Genomic DNA, 16,678 nt, shown 5'->3' with positions numbered 1-16,678 from the left:
TCTCTCTCTAATATATCACGGATAACTTGTGGATCGTTTGAGGGTGTTGCATTCTGGGTACGATGCAGTATTCAAGTATATCTGAAGCAGTACTTTCTAAGAGGATCCAGATTTTGTGTGCTGGAAAGACAGTAAGATTTGATTCACTGATGGGAATTATGGCCAAATATGGAAGTACAACCCAAGTTAAAATATACCCTTTCATTTGAAAGTTTACATCAGCGACCCAAATGCCATGTTGTCTGTGTTGTTTTAGCTGTGAGGTGTGTGTGTGTGTGTGTGTGTGTGTGTGTGTGTCTGTCTGTTTTGTGTAGCTGCTGTCAGACACTCTGAGCACAACACACGGACCAAATCGGAGTGACGAAGCAAAAATACAAACAGTGATATTGTCCTTTTAACGCGAGCAGACTGTGTATTGTGTGTCGGCTTACGGCCACAGCGCTTTCACTGTTTCAGCTGTGTGACTCAATGTGTGTGTGTGTGTGTGTGTGTGTGTGTGTGTGTGTGTGTGTGTGAGTGTGAGTGTGTGTGTGACCATCAATGATGAAGGGTGAACTGTTTCACACACACAGCTGATGTCTGGTGTACTGTTAGTTAACTCAAAATCCTCTCCCTCTCTCACACACACCCTCTCTCTCTCTGACCTTTACACACACACACACATGGGGCTGACCCTCACACTCACACTCTGCTTCACTCTGTCAGGTTGTGTTAAAAGGTCAAATTGATCGCTGCTGTCTCGACGCTGTCATCTCTATGAGACTCTCACTGCTGCTGATATGTGACTCAGATCTGTTTTTTTTTTTTTTTTTTTTTATCACAACGTAAAAATCAATTTGACTTTTGATAACACCGCTGTGCTTATGTGTTTAAACTGACATTTTGATTGTTTGTTGCACAGCAGGAGACATTCAAAGACTTCTCTTTGCACTAGGAAAAAATGATGACCAAACCATTAATCTAGAAAATAATTGGCATATAAATCGATAAAGAATATAATCCTAAATGCTAGTCCCATTTACATAGTTTGAGCTGCATAACCCCAAAATAAACGAAATATTCAGAATAAAGAATGTAAAAAAAAAAAAGGATGATGAAAATGGTTTTCTTACACCATTGTATTTTTTATCTTTAGTGAATCAGATCTTTTTCTCTCTGCTGCTAGGATGATAATTAATCTGTTATAGATCAGCAACACACTGACAGCGCAGCTCATTTGCATGACTCAGCATACTGTCATCCAGCACACACACACACAACTCACACACACGCACAACACATTCATAAAACATACACACATACACAAAAAACACACTCACACACACAAACACACTTTTTGCAGTCATGCTGCTATCACTTGAATTAGCTATTTAATTAGGTTAATTAATGAATTGGGCTTTGAAATGCTAATCTGGTTGGGGAACAACCGGCATGCGTGAGACACATGACTACAGAAGTGTGTGTGTGTGTGTGTGTGTGTGTGTGTGTGTGTGTGTGTGTGTGTGTGTGTGTGTGTGTGTGTGTGTGTGTGTGTGTGTGTGTGTGTGTGTGTGTGTGTGTGTGTGTGTGTGTGTGTGTGTGTGTGTGATGTCTAATATTCATAACCACTGTAGGCAGAAAGTCTTTATTCTCGCCACAGAAAGAAAGACTGGTGACATTTGGATTTTAGATTTGAAGTATTACGCATGCACACACACACACACACACACACACACACACACACACACACACACACACACACACACACACTCTCTGAGTCTGTCCTGTCACAACAGGAAGGACGCTCTGCCTTCCTCTCCAGGAGTATTGCAGGGTTATTTTTAGTGACTTTAAAGTGAAGCAGCTCATAGTCATCATCTGTATCAGAGTTTTATCTCTGACTTCATCTTTATTCAATTGTACACATATACTACACAAATATACACAAATATTCATCAATGTAGGCTGTTGTTATGGTTGCACATTTAAGATTATATTTTAGATTTATTCATTCTTTTTTGGCCTTTTTTTGTGTGAACAGCTGGACAAACTCACTTATGTTTCCTGAATGTTATTTTCAGAGCTGAGTCAGAGGGGGTTTCACAGTCGTGTGTGTGTGTGTGTGTGTGTGTGTGTGTGTGTGTGTGTGTGTGTGTGTGTGTGTGTGTGTGTGTGTGTGTGTGTGTGTGTGTGTGTGTGTGTGTGTGTGTGTTACATCTACTTGTGTGTGTGTGTGTGTGTGTACATCTACTTGTGTGTGTGTGTGTTACATACATTGTGTGTGTGTGTTACATCTACTTGTGTGTGTGTGTTACATCTATCTACTTGTGTGTGTGTTTACATCAACTTGTGTGTGTGTGTGTTACATCTACTTGTGTGTGTGTGTGTGTGTTACATCTACATCTACTTGTGTGTGTGTGTGTTACATCTACTTGTGTGTGTGTGTGTGTGTTGTGTGTTGTGTGTGTGTGTGTTACATCTACTTGTGTGTGTGTGTTACATCTACTTGTGTGTGTGTGTGTGTGTTACATCTACTTGTGTGTGTGTGTGTGTGTTACATCTACTTGTGTGTGTGTTACATCTACTTGTGTGTGTTACATCTACTTGTGTGTGTGTGTTACATCTACTTGTGTGTGTGTGTTACATCTACTTGTGTGTGTGTGTGTGTGTTACATCTACTTGTGTGTGTGTGTGTTACATCTACTTGTGTGTGTCTACTTGTGTGTTACATCTACTTGTCATCTACTTGTGTGTGTGTGTGTGTGTGTGTGTGTTACATCTACTTGTGTGTGTGTGTGTCTACTTCTGTGTGTGTGTGTTACATCTACTTGTGTGTGTGTGTGTGTGTGTGTGTGTGTACATCTTGTTCTGTTTGTGTGTTAATGTATGTAATGTGTGCTTGTGTTTCTCTTTTACTGGTCAGAGATTAAAGACACCGTTTGCTTTTCTCAGTGACATTTATTTTTAAAGGACGCCTAAAGTTCTTTTTTTAGTGGTGGGGAAAAAAAATTTATAAATAAAAGCTATTTCACCTAAGAGGAGTTATTTTGGACATGGCTGAGTAAAATGATTTTAATTTATCATCAAGTTTTTAGTGACGCTTAAGTGAACTAAAAGAAAATGCAACACCGAGCTGCTTTAAAAATAGTGTTTTGCTTAACTTAAACAGGAATCCAAGAAAGAACCGGAGGTGGATACGTCACACTTTGACCAATTTAACAGCCCCCTAAAAGAAAAGTGATAAAGCCCCCAGAATGTGGCTCACAGATGAAGCATCAGGCGAGAGGATGAGTCATCAGAAAAGAAAAGGTCAACTTTAGTTTAGCCCATCAGATGCAGACATTTGACAAACTCCTATAAAATACAGTAGAAGTAAAAGTCCAGTTTCTCTACCTTGCATATTTGCAGCATTAGTGCTGAATAGACATATTTCTGTCATTGTTTCACAGTAAAAAAATAAACATTCTACTTCCTTCCATCAGACCTTCCTTTGAAACATCAGAGTAAGAATTTGGCCTAAAAATAGTCTTACATTCTGAGCTGATCAGCAGGATCGGGATCAACTCTGATCCAAGCTATTTTTTATTATTTTTATGAAGTTGGATTCATTCTCTGCCCTTTGTTTATATGCTCTGGCTACGGCAGCTGTCAGGTGAGTCAGTCTTATTGTAGTCTAATACTGGGTTCAGACTGCACAGTATTCATGTCTGTTAAAGACTCAGTGAGATGAAAAATACACTTTCTCGGTTTTAATTCTATGTCCCTGTGTCTAAAAGTCGTATCAAATCCTTATTTTTTCCTCTGTTATATGGTTTTAAATGTTTGATGCCTCATCCTGCTCTCAGGTTGTTTACTAAAAATCAACCCATCATATCAGACTTTGGGCTACTATCTAGTCACACTGTTCATATAAAACTGCGCTTCAACGTTTAAAAAAGCAATCTGGAGGTATAGAAAGAAATGGGTTTGGATATCAGTGGGCAACAACTTTGTTTTCATATCAAATACAATATTCCTGAGTTCATCTTCTTTCAATGGAAGTGAAACATGAAACTGTTCCTCTGTTTTGCTACTACAACCAGTTTGAAAATGATCTAAATAACATATCATATGTATGTCTGTTGGCATGTTTGCACACACACATGTACAATCATGAAGCAGAAGTGAAGTGTTGATGTGACTTAATATCTTTTTATCCCCCATGGGGCTTTCTGTTGTCTCTGTGTGACAAAACAAACAGCAGTTCTTCTTAAATGTGAACGTGAAATCACATTATAGAACGTGTTTACTTTGTAATGCATTCACTGTTCGCGACTCGTCATTTAATTTTAATGCAGTGTTGAAAGATGTGGTGTTAAAATATTCATATGTATGGCTTCTGCTTTCTCATTCTTGTTCTTTATGTATTTGAAACAGTTGATTATGTAAATGTACCATGGTTACCTTGATGGCCAGTAGTGCAAAAAAGAAGTGAAAATAAGTGTTTTAAATTGCATGCTGAAGAATGTGAATGTGATGTAAATGAAGTCACGTGATCGTGGTTAATTGAGTGAGTGATGTTTGTGTTGCAGTCGTAACCAGCTGGGTTCTCTGCCGGCCTGTCTGTGTGGTTTACCTCTGAGAGTCCTCAACGCCAGCAACAACAAGCTGGTCAGCCTGCCGGAGACCATCGGACAGCTGCACTGCCTCATGGAGCTGGTGAGACTCTTTATGCCGTATCTCTGTTATGTTATCTGTTTTTGTGCATGTATACTTGTTTGGTATGTTTCGTGGGAATTGTTTTCATCTGTAATTTCTGTGCGTAATGTTTTTGTTTCTCCGCAGGACATCAGCTGTAATGAGATCACGGCTCTTCCTCGACACATCGGCCGACTCAAAGCTTTACGGGAACTAAACGTTCGCCGAAATCTTCTCTGCGTCCTGCCAGAAGGTGAGTTTGTGACAGAGGCGCCTCTTTCTCCAAGTTCAGCCCAAATGATCCTTTTTGTTCTTTTTTATGTCCAAAACAAAATGAAGTGCCTTGTGTTACTATGACCTAGACAGTTGGTGAAATTTGGTTGCAAAAGATTCCGTTTTCTTTCAGAGAGCAATGTAGACAAACTAGATTAAACAAACCCTTAACATTTCCTACCTTACCTGTTTATCTAACAGAAGAGGTTTCAAGTCATTTCAAGAAGCCAATTTGAGAAGCTGCTATTACTTGTATTGATTATTTAAACAAACTCTTCTTTATGTATGCCAAATGCATTTGAGACCACAGAGTCCTCTGTAGGCACTGCCACACCCATCCAGGTCCCCAAAAATATACTTAACCCTCAGTGTGACCGAAGAACAACCTCCAGTCCCCAAATAAGTAGACGACACGGAGACCAGTTAGACACCACCCAGTCTGACTGAGGAACTCTCAGTCAGACTATCTGCTGATAGGCTGAGGCTGAAAAATCAGAGTTAAAACTCACGGGACCAACTGGTGGGTTTTGAGACTTCAAATCGTTCTTTTCTGGTTTCAGTTTATGGTACAAAGATCTGTTGAGGATCCAACGTAATTTAAGAACTGTTTATTAGATTAGGACTGCAACTAATGCTTGTTTTTTCATTGTTGATTCATCTACTGACAATTTGCCCCAGAAAATAGTGAAAAATGTCCAAAGCTTCCGAGAGTCTTCAGATGTCTTGTTTTGTCCATCAAACAGTCCAGACATCAGGGATATTGGGTTTAAATAGTAGCAAAATCAGGAAACCAGCAGATATTCATATTTGATAAGTTAGAAGAGGATAAATTTGGCATTTTGCTCTAAAAAATATTAAAAAACGATTAATTGATTTTATAAAAAAGTTGCTTATTTAATTCCTGATTCTTGCATTATTTTTCTCTTGCAGCAGGTTGAATTTTTTTTTTCATTAATATACTTTTTAATTTAAATACTCTGAAACAAATACGAACCATTACTTCCACCAAGGAAGCATTTTAAAGTTGTTAATATGTATAAAAAAAGGCCATTAAATATAATTTCATGTAACAAACCATAGATAACTGGTTGTTTATGGCCTGACTGAGCTTTGACTGATGGGGGACGATGCCTGAAAGAGGACATACAATATTATTTTGGAGAGTATAAACATGTAAATCAGGTCTTTAGAAGCACTCCCCTCATAGAGAAACCTGGAGGGGTAGATTGGCACAAACCAACCAAAGGTGCTTTGTTATTGGACTTCCTGTTTGTAGAGGTAGCTCATTAGTCTGATTAATCTGCTGTATGAAAATCTATGATGAGGTCTGCTGCTGAAAAGTCAAGTCATCTTATTTACAGAGCCAAATACAACAAATCCCAAATTCACATCAAGGTGCTTTACAATCTGTTCAGCAAACGGTACCTTCTGTTCTCAGATTGTTTGCCACGAAATTTAGTTTCTTAGAATACTTTGTATGAATCATTATCATTCTGGTAATTTTTTCCATTTGAAAACGGATACCAAAGGGAAACACTTCACAGAAATGAGGATATTTTTGATTCATCCATCTTATCTGTTTTGGATTCATCGCTGTGTCGTCCCGTCTCGACGTATGCGTGTCTCTCACTGTTATGAGCGTCTACTGGGCTGATTGATCGTCTTTGATCTGTGTGAGCGGCTTGATGCCACAGAGACAGGGAGGGTTTGGACCGAGCAGACTGGACGGCAGCCTGACGGAGGGAGGGATGTTGTTTTTGATTTAATGTCTGTTGAACTTGTGCAGACTCCATTGGTGCTCTGGAGAGCCCCTGGGAAAAGACCACCAGGACTGTTTAAGTGCTCTTTTAAAGGTCGGCCAAGCTTCGGGTGGGGGTTGTGTTTGTCAAGCTCGATTCTGAAGATCAGATCGGCAGACCTGATGGAAAAATTATCCTCAAAGCCAGAAACGTCGCCACGGCAACAAGATGCTTAGGTTACAACAATGGCAGAACAAAACAGAAGTATTCAGATCCTTTCCTTTAGCAAAAGCACTACTACCACACTGTGGAAAAAAAACATGTACACGCAAAATGTACATAAAGTAAAAGTACTCATTGTGCAGTAAAATGTTAGCTGTCAGTGTATTACTAATATATATGATGCTTTTGTATTAATATCACTGCTGCATTAATGTGTATGTTGCATCTTATTGCCGTAGATGTTCAAGGTTATGATAATTTTAACGTCTTTATATACTAATGAGTAGTTTAATCTACAGCAATGCATCATATTCTATAAGATCATTCAATGTCTGTAACTTCACTGTCCTGTTGGAAGCATGTTTCTCTAAACAGTCAACTTTTCATGAGCTCAGAAAAACAGCCCCTTTTTTAGCTTTGTGACGCTGCATTTCAGTAGTTTATTTATCTTGAGAAGTAAGAGAATGTTCTCAACACACGGAGGAGCACTTCATTCCTCAGTTTATCACAAACACTCAAAAATCCCCCCATTTGGAGTTACAGGAAAATATGAAAAGCTTTCATCTGTAATGGAACTTAAGCTGTCAGACAAATGTAGTGGAGTGAAAAGTACAATATTTACCTCTGAGATATAACGGAGTAGAAGTATAAAGTTGCATTACATGGAAATATCCAAGTATAGTACAAGTACGTTGAATTTGTACTTTATCAAATGTACTAAATTACATTCCACCACTGCAATTCCTACAATAACACACAAATATAGAAGAAGCATTTAAGTGTACGGCCTCAAAGAATCCCTGTGAGGCTGTAGAAATACAGTGTTATTTTTATTTTTTATTATCTATATAGTCTCCACTTGTGTGCCCGCTTTACTACAAAACAGTTTCTCTGAGTGTTTTGAACATAATTAAAACAGTTGTCCTCACAGCAGGAGTGTCTAGCATGTAATAAATGCCAGGATATATTTTAATCCTGTGACCTGGAGTCGGTCCTCCCTCCATCATGGCAGCTCAGCTGACATTATTACCGCCTACAAGAGGTTTTAATTATGAGCCGCTGTCTGTAATGATCACTGGGTCATCATTTACGGGCTCGTCAGTGAGGCTGCATTCAGAGAAGTCTGCAGGATATAACTCCCTGAATGTTTCTTTTTCTTCCCACAAGTCCACACGTCAGTCTGTTCTGTTTCTATTTCACGTTTGTCTGAGGATTCATTTAAGCAAAAACACACACTTACAAACACACAGTTTATTTATAGAGTGCCTGAACAACCAGGAATGAAAACCTCAATGTGTTTTACATCAAAGGAGGGACACATTTAAGGAATACTGAAACTCATAAATGTGGCAATAACTCTTAATTAATCATTCAGTCTTGACTATTACAATATCAAATAGCCAAAAGCGACACTTCAAATCTAAGAGATATTATGTCATGTGCGAATCTTGAAAGAATTGAATCAATTATTGAACTAATGTTAGCACTACATTAAAGTATTAGATTCTTTCCCCCTGCTGTAGCTGTAGTCCGTTTTGGATTAACAACAATTACAATAGATCCTCCCAACTGTGTTTGCTTATGTTGATAATGAGGGACAGATGTAAACCTGCAACAGTAGCAATAGTTTTGCTTTATTTAGGCATTTATTTGGTGTTTCCAAAATACTCATGTTGGTTTATGCACAACGGGTGGTTTGATAAGTTTTCTTGTTTCAAAGGAGAAATAAAAGCTAATGGAAACAGATTCTTCACACACACACACACACACACACACACACACACACACACACACACACACACACACACACACACACACACACACACACACACACACACACCTCGGCATGTGTTTCTTTTTCTGCTACTGTAGACAAAACATCCTCATGTCCTGCTGCCACTCATTGTTCCAGGCCTCTCTGCCAGAAAGACCAACAAATACAAAATGAAGTACAGACAGGGACGTGGTTGCATGACGGTCCTCCGCCTTTTTGTCTAGTGAGCAAACACCACAATGTCCATGAGGATCAGAAGAGACTTTCATTCATTCTGAAGAAAAAAAAACACAAGATGAGTGGCAGCAATAGAAGTTGTGATTTACTGCTGCTGCATTAACGTAACGCTCCTGTCACGTCCTCTTGCTTATGTTCACATGAAGTCGTTTATAGAAAACACACACTGAAATTGTGTATATGTATAATTCAGATACCAAATTTATTATTTACATATAAAAATAGTTTTGGCCTGAGAAAAAGAACAATTAAATGATTCAAACTTTCATTTATCCATCCATTTTCCGTAACCTGCTTATCCAGTTCAGGGTCTCAGGGGTGCTGGAGCCGATCTCAGCTGTCATTGGGTGAAGGCAGGGTTCACCCTGGACAGGTCTCCAGTCTGTCACAGGGCTGACATATAGAGACAGACAACCATTCACACTCACATCCACACCTATGGGCAATTTAGAGTCTTCAATGCACCTAAGCTGCATGTCTTTGGACTGTGGGAGGAAGCCGGAGAACCCGGAGAGAACCCACGCTGACACGGGGAGAACATGCAAACTCCACACAGAAGGTCGTCCAGCCCGGGAATTGAAGTGAGGCGACAGTGCTAACCACTACACCACCGTGCAGCCTAACTTTCATTTAGTTTTCCCTTTAATGTTTCATAATGACCGGAGAGAATACTTTTAGAACTTGGATTTTGAATTTGTTTTCCAACCTAGAAAAGCGCAAGTGATCCTTATTATTGAACCACAATGGTGCAATTGGGCTCTAAATGTATATATTTATTTATTTAAGCATATTAGCATAGGAATAATAAACATAAATAGGACCCTCTGCACAATACTCTCTACTGTGGTTTGATTGGAGGAGTTTGAACTATGATTTGTTTCAGGTGATATTCCAGTAGTGCTAACCGTACACTAACCTTCTTATTTCTATTGTGAAGTTTGATAAATGGTTACGCAACATGCCTGTTAATTCCAGCGTTTAGAGGCATTATTGAGAAATACAGGAAGCCATTCCTATTTAAATCTGCACACGTTTTAATGCTAAGCGTCCAGTGTCTTCCACCAATGACTGGTGTTTTCTCTTCTATTCTTATTGAACTGTTGCCCTTCCTGTCTTTCTGTTTCTGCCCTTTCAATTGTCAGTCTGGTTGAACTTCTACATTGTCTTCTCCACGTACAAAACAAACCCTTCATACGAAATAACATCTATCTGTCAAGAAGACTTTCTACAACTTAAAAGAATAAGAGAGCATTCAGAAGTAAAGACTAGTCCTCTCAGCCATCTGACTGTAATCAAGCTTTTGCGGCAGGAGATTTCAACCTTTCTCTCAGTTGTGTCTATGAAAATAAATACTTCTCATGGGTTGGTGGTGTCTCTCCACCCAGCCTCACCGGGTCACTGTGGTAAACTCCACACAGGATTATTTTTACACTTTTGGCAGAAGAGAAGATCAGACAGAGCTCAGGGGGTTTGTGAGGGTCAGGTCTCTTTGTCTCTAAGTGAGTCAGCAGCCCATTAGTACACCATGCACAAGCTGAATCACTTAGTGTCTGACCACTTAATTTAGAGCTTCATTTCATTGTCTAACCCAATGAAACTGATGCGATGTCAGAAATCTTCTTCTCTCAGTCATAAACTCTCAGACGTGATACAAAGAACACTTCACATCAAAGTTTTGTGGATAAAAGTCCATTAATCTGCTTGGAAATCATAGAAAAAAAAGAAATTCCCCCTACTTCACAACTTGTCTCATAATCATGGTGTTTATTTTCGTCTGTATCACCATAATCCAGAGAGGGATGTCTTGTTCCCATGGTAACGGTGCAAAAACGTATGGCTAATAGCTGATGGCAAATATGCCAAATTGTATGCAGTATAGAAGCTCAAGATGGAGCCCATTGCCAACTCACTTAAAGCTCACTGACTGATTATACTTTCTGCTTGCATCCCGCAAAGCCTTGTGGGAAATGTAGTGACAAGATATGATTATCCCTTAAAGGAGAAAAACACCCACTAGTAGGAGTGATAAAATGCATTCATTTATATTTTTAAGCTTTGTGAATATCTTTTTGACATTACTAAGGCTCAGAACGTTTCATTGATTTATTTAATACTGACAACATCCTTTATCCATTCATGCAAAGATATTTGCTTTTAATATCTGTTTTGAAAAGACAAACAGACAAATCTAAATTGTGCAGCTCGCATGCAAACTGATGCTTCACTAATAAATACTTTTAGCATTTTCATTTTTTATTCTATGCTAACCAGCTGCTGGCTCCAGCTTCATATTAAACAGATATGAGCGCTTCAAAGTTTTCATCTGACTCTCAGCAAGAAAAGTGAATACCAGCAAGTGTATTTCTCAAACTGTCCAACTGTTCCTTTAAATCCAACTGTTCCTTTAATTCCAACTGTTCCTTTAATTCCAACTGTTCCTTTTAAGGTCCTTCTGAAACACCATCATTACCTCCTCCTTGGTTCTTCCTACTGTGGGAGACTGAGGTCACTTTTGACGCTGTCTCTCCAGTATCACGTGGTGAACATCATTACATTACATTACAGTCATTTAGCAGACGCTTTTATCCAAAGCGACTTACAGGAAGTGTATTCAACATAGGTATTCAAGAGAACTACTAGTCACCAGGAGTCATAAGTGCATCTCCTTTCTTAAACAAGCATCTAAGAGCATAAGCCAGAGCAAAAGTATAGTGCAGAGGCAAATTACTACGAAAACAATAATTGCAACAGACTAATACGAATATAATAAGTGCTACAAACTACTACGAATAGGATAAGTGCAGTAAACAAATACAAATTCAATAAGTGCAATAAGTGCTACGAGGAAGGCTCAGGGTAGTACTTCTTGAAGAGGTGAGTTTTCAGCCTGCGTCTAAAGATGGGCAGCGACTCTGCTGTCCTGAGGTCAGTGGGGAGTTCATTCCACCACTGAGGGGCCAGGACAGAAAAAAGCTGTGACCGGGTGGATCGGCCGCACTGACTCCACATGTTTCTCAAAGCTCGCGGTTAAAACCTGTGAAACAAAAAGATACATTTTTAGCATCCAGGTTCATAGTCACTCATTTAGAAAAGCCAAACTTAAAATGAGCATATCTGGTAACTTCTTAGTTGAGTGATACTTGCGTTTTAAAGCCTTTAGCGCTTGGTATTTATCTACATCTGCAGGTTTCTACTTTGCCTAAAACTCGCCGGCTCCATTCCCATTGAACATTAAACAGCCTTGTGATATTGCAGCTCAGGGACTCCAGTCAAGCCCAGTTAAAAGAGCCATTTATTTCCAGTTATTTTAGTTCTAATGAGGAATAAAGTTCACGCAAAGAGAAACAGTGAGTCTTTCGTCTGCTAACAATTACAAACCACCTCTGGAAATAACAACGGCTGCATTGTTCTGTGTGATGGGAAACATGTTGGCGGTTTGAGACGCGTATGTACAGTGTGTGTGTTTGTGTGTAAAAGGATTTTGACTCCTGCTAGACATATAGCTTCTTGTTTATGTTTAATGAATCCTGACTCCCTGAACGTTTTAAATTAAGTTGGAATAAGACTTTTGTACTAAACTGCTACGACCTGAGTGGTTGAGACTCAACATGATTTGACGCACTGTACTCGCAGTATGTAAAGCTTTGTTCTTCAGTCTTTGTGATAACAGATTCCCCGAATATAACACAGAAAATCACTGTGAATTAACTCAAAAACTGTGCGATCAGAATTGAATTGACTGAATAAAATGTAATCTAAGAACTCGCATAAAGGAGACAAACATGTGTTTACCTAACTGATGTATATGGGTGTGTTCTTGTGTTCTTCCTGCAGACTTGGCTGCCCTTCCTCTGGTGAAGTTTGACTTCTCCTGTAACAAGGTGTCGACCATCCCGGTGTGTTACAGGAAGATGAAACAGCTCCAGTCGCTCCAGTTAGAAAACAACCCCCTGCAGAGTCCACCTGCACAGGTAAAGACACACACAAACATACACACGTTTGCTCCATTTCGTGTTTTGTTCCTATTTTTTCAAATGCAGATAAAGATCACAAGCAGCAGAAGTGAATCTACGAATCATGACACATTCTCACTTCTTGTGTAGCCAGGACGTTAAAAGACAAAATGACGGAGCACTTCCCTGTTGCTGAAATGCAAAAATGTCAATAGAAATGCTGCTACATTCACATTGTAGAATGTCAGCGGTCGTGTCTTCAAACTGGAAACTTGCTGTATGTATCATGTAACACACGTGGAACGCTATTCATTGTTCCTATTTGGGTTCTGGCACACATTTGCCATATTGAGTGTGTTTTCATGCATTTTACTATCCCGGTTTTGATTGTCTGCTTTGGATCTTATTCAGGATATGATGTTTACATGGAACATGAGAAATCTGGTTCATAACATGATCATAACAGTATCCTGGTTTCTGATAATCTGCCTGCAGTTTTCTCTTGATTTATCCCAATATCATCCACGATATTCTGAGGAATGAAAGAATCTGCAGAAACATGACTCGGGTGTTTTAGTGCCACATTATCCTGGTTTATATCTGAGTATTCCATGTCACTTAGTCAGGTTTTAGAAACTAGGAAGTCATGTTTACATGTGCAACACATAACCAGGATATAAGTGCATCTGTAAATACACTCATTCGTAAATATATTGATTCATTTTAACCATGTCATGCATGCTCCCATGGTATTGCAACACATGAAAACCTATGATTTGTTTAGCAGGAAATCTGCAACACTTGATAAGATATCAATCGTGCACTGCATCGTAGTTTTATCGAGAGCTGTAACTTAACTGTGTGCGCCAACCTGCATCTGAAGGTCAAAAGACATTCACAGAATGTTAAACACCGGCTGCTCCGAGAGTTCAGTGACTCAGCAGTTATGTTGATGTCTGAGTGAAAACAAGTTGAGACGGCGTAAGAAGAGCACAAAGTTTAATCTTTCTTTTCCTTTTTTCAGATCTGCATAAAGGGTAAAGTTCACATATTCAAGTATCTGAGCATCGAGGCGTGTCGCAGTGAGAAGATGCCCGACTCCCTCTACCTGCCTGTCATAGAGCGACTCAGCCTATCACGGCCCACCACCGGCAGGTCAGTTACTGCGGCAACTTAAAAATCCCCCAAATGGGCAGACAGCATCTCCTCCCTCTCTTCTGCATCAGTGCTGCGGTGGTTACCATGATGAGAAATATCTTCCTTCATTTGTTTTTATGCTAGTATCAATTGTTAAACCATTAAAACTTAATGGGAACGCTGTAGAAGTCAGTTCTGGCACGCAGAAGACTAATTGCCTCATCAGGCTTTGAGCCTCCTGGCAAAATGAAACAAGAGCTCCATTTCAGTTTTCACAGTCAGAAAGAGCAACTGCAGAGTGAACGCACACACTAACATGATTGCTGTAACCTTCGCACAGGGTTGATGATGGGAATCTTTCAAAACAAATGCGATTTTTATTTCACGGAAATTATCTTAAAGCTTAAATTATCTTTATTTTTTCTGTACCCAAAATACAGATCCTAATACAATGAAAGTATTTAAGGCCTTCAGAGCTCAATCAGAGATTTGTTCTTTGTCTGCATAGACATGTAAAGTGACTTGGTGTCAGATTAACAAATAAAATATGACATGTTCATTTTTGATCATAAGAGGTGCTGGTATGTGGTTTTAGTTACCTTTTTAGAAAAACCAGGCTAGCTGTTTCCCTCTGTTTTCAGTCTTTATGCTAAGCTAACTGGCAGTAGCTTCATATTTAACAGACGGATATGAGAGTGACGTTAATCTCCTCATCTAACACTCAGCAAGAAAGCAGAGAAACTTACTTCCCAAAATATCAAAAGTGTCTCCTTAAGCCAGAAGCATGTTACATCATATCAAAGCTGTTTATTTAGTTTGGGTTTAATGGCATTACACTGTGTGGAGGGGTGCGGCGTGTCTCTGCTGTCTCTGATCTAAGCTTCCTCAGTTCCTCTTGCTGAAGCCAAATCCGCCATTAGTCAGCGAAAAGTGATCCGTCCTCTGACTCCCTGCTGGGTCACACTGACAGACTGTCTGCCGTTAGAGAGCCAGGCCTTAAACACACTGGTGGATGATGTATTATTTCACATGGAGGAATAGAGGAAGACATAAACTGTGGAGGCAATGAGAAGGAAATGAAGGAATGAAACAAACAAAGGAGGGATCACATGGAAGTAAACAAAGGAACAAATGTAGGCAATGGGAACAGAGTAATGAAGGAGTGAATCCAGCAGAATGATCAAAGGAAGATAAGGAGGAAAGTGGCTTCGCAGACAAATGTAGGAGCGTTAATATCGAAACAGAGGAACAATTGTAGAAGTGTGAGAAGAATGGAAGGAATGCAGATAAAGAGAGCAAGGGGAAAAAGGGAGAGAATAACAAACGACGGCTACACAAATACTGGAATGAAAACAATCAACTAAAAGATGAACAGCTGAAGGGAACAAGCAAAGGATGGAAGGAAGTAAGGGACGTGCAAAGCTCTAACAGGAGTTGAAACGTTTTCATGTGTCCAATATCTTTATTTAGATTGGTTTTTATCACTGATTGCTTTCATGAACTGATGAGATTTTGATCTGCTTTAGTTTCTGTGGTTAGAGCTAATGCTAGCATGCTAACACAAAACCCCACTAAATCCACTAACATCAGGCTTCTGTGACGGATGACTCTGCAGTAATCAAAGATCAGCAGTGGTGAAAACATAACACCCGGATTGACTGCTAATCTCTGCCTCTTTTAGGGTGTGGTGCTATGTGAGCAGTGTTGAAGTGAATATATAATAAATGCAATTAACATAGATTTTGACAATTATTCTGATTTATTAACGTAAAAAACAAAGCCAACAGACAACAGTTATTTGAACCTACATATGCATGCTTTTTATGATGGTCTTAGTGTTGTTTTGTGGCTAAATATGGTTAAATTGCTCTTTTTGTTGGTCTGAAGGGGGTGCATTAGTTCTAAATGGAAACTAAAGCGAGTTTTTGGCTACAGAGTCCTGAAGAACATGAGTACAGACGATAAGACAGACTGAGGCAGGCCGGTTGATGGAGGTGGGATGGATGGGGATGTAAAGGATTGTAAGATTGAGGGAAGGAATGAAGGAATAAGTGTTGTAAAGTGAGAGAGGAAATAGGCATTGTCAGAAAGTACAGAGGAGAGGAAGAAATACAGGATGAGCTGAATGAAATGGAGGGCAGAAAGAAAAGAAAAGCCTCCGTCGTTCAGCTGAGCAGAGCCTGAGCTCTCAGAGGACGTTGAGCTCTGTAATGTCCGCCCACATAAAACACTCCCAACACGTGGACGGGAAAAATGGTTCCTATTCTCTAGGGGAGGAGACACACACACACACACACACACACACACACACACACACACACACACACACACACACACACACACACACACACACACACACACACACACACACACACACACACATCCTTTTACTTTTCTTGGACTTTTTTCTCTTATTTTCCCCTGATTTTTCCTCCCTCTCTCCATTAGTCTGTTATTTTGTCTTTTTCTGTGGTTTTAGGTTTTATTCTCTTTTATTTTGCTCTCTCCACCTTTTTTTTTATTTGCTTGCTTTTTGCTTATTTATACCTACTTGCCCTTCAATTTTCTTCCTGCTTTTATTGCTCTGTTTTTTACTTTTTTATCTTCTTTCCATTATAGTTTATTTTCCTCTATCTTTCCATTTAATTCATTTAAAATTTTCTCTAAATTCTCCATTTTTCTGTTAA

At 39.4% G+C, this 16,678-nt stretch overlaps 1 protein-coding gene across 3 annotated transcripts in view; it reads left to right on the top strand.

Moving 5' to 3' along the window:
* lrch1 (leucine-rich repeats and calponin homology (CH) domain containing 1) overlaps positions 1 to 16,678 on the top strand; it is a 71,952-nt gene that overhangs the window by 27,207 nt on the left and 28,067 nt on the right. For all 3 annotated transcript variants that reach the window (XM_054615112.1, XM_054615113.1, XM_054615111.1), the window contains exons 3-6: positions 4,551 to 4,677; positions 4,804 to 4,909; positions 12,736 to 12,872; positions 13,879 to 14,009. In XM_054615112.1, coding sequence (XP_054471087.1) covers positions 4,551 to 4,677; positions 4,804 to 4,909; positions 12,736 to 12,872; positions 13,879 to 14,009 — 501 coding nt within the window. The remainder of the gene's footprint in view (positions 1 to 4,550; positions 4,678 to 4,803; positions 4,910 to 12,735; positions 12,873 to 13,878; positions 14,010 to 16,678) is intronic.

This window comes from Anoplopoma fimbria, chromosome 16, assembly GCF_027596085.1.
Source record: "Anoplopoma fimbria isolate UVic2021 breed Golden Eagle Sablefish chromosome 16, Afim_UVic_2022, whole genome shotgun sequence".
Taxonomy (NCBI): Eukaryota; Metazoa; Chordata; class Actinopteri; order Perciformes; family Anoplopomatidae; genus Anoplopoma; species Anoplopoma fimbria.
This window is presented reverse-complemented; position numbering and strand designations above follow the sequence as displayed.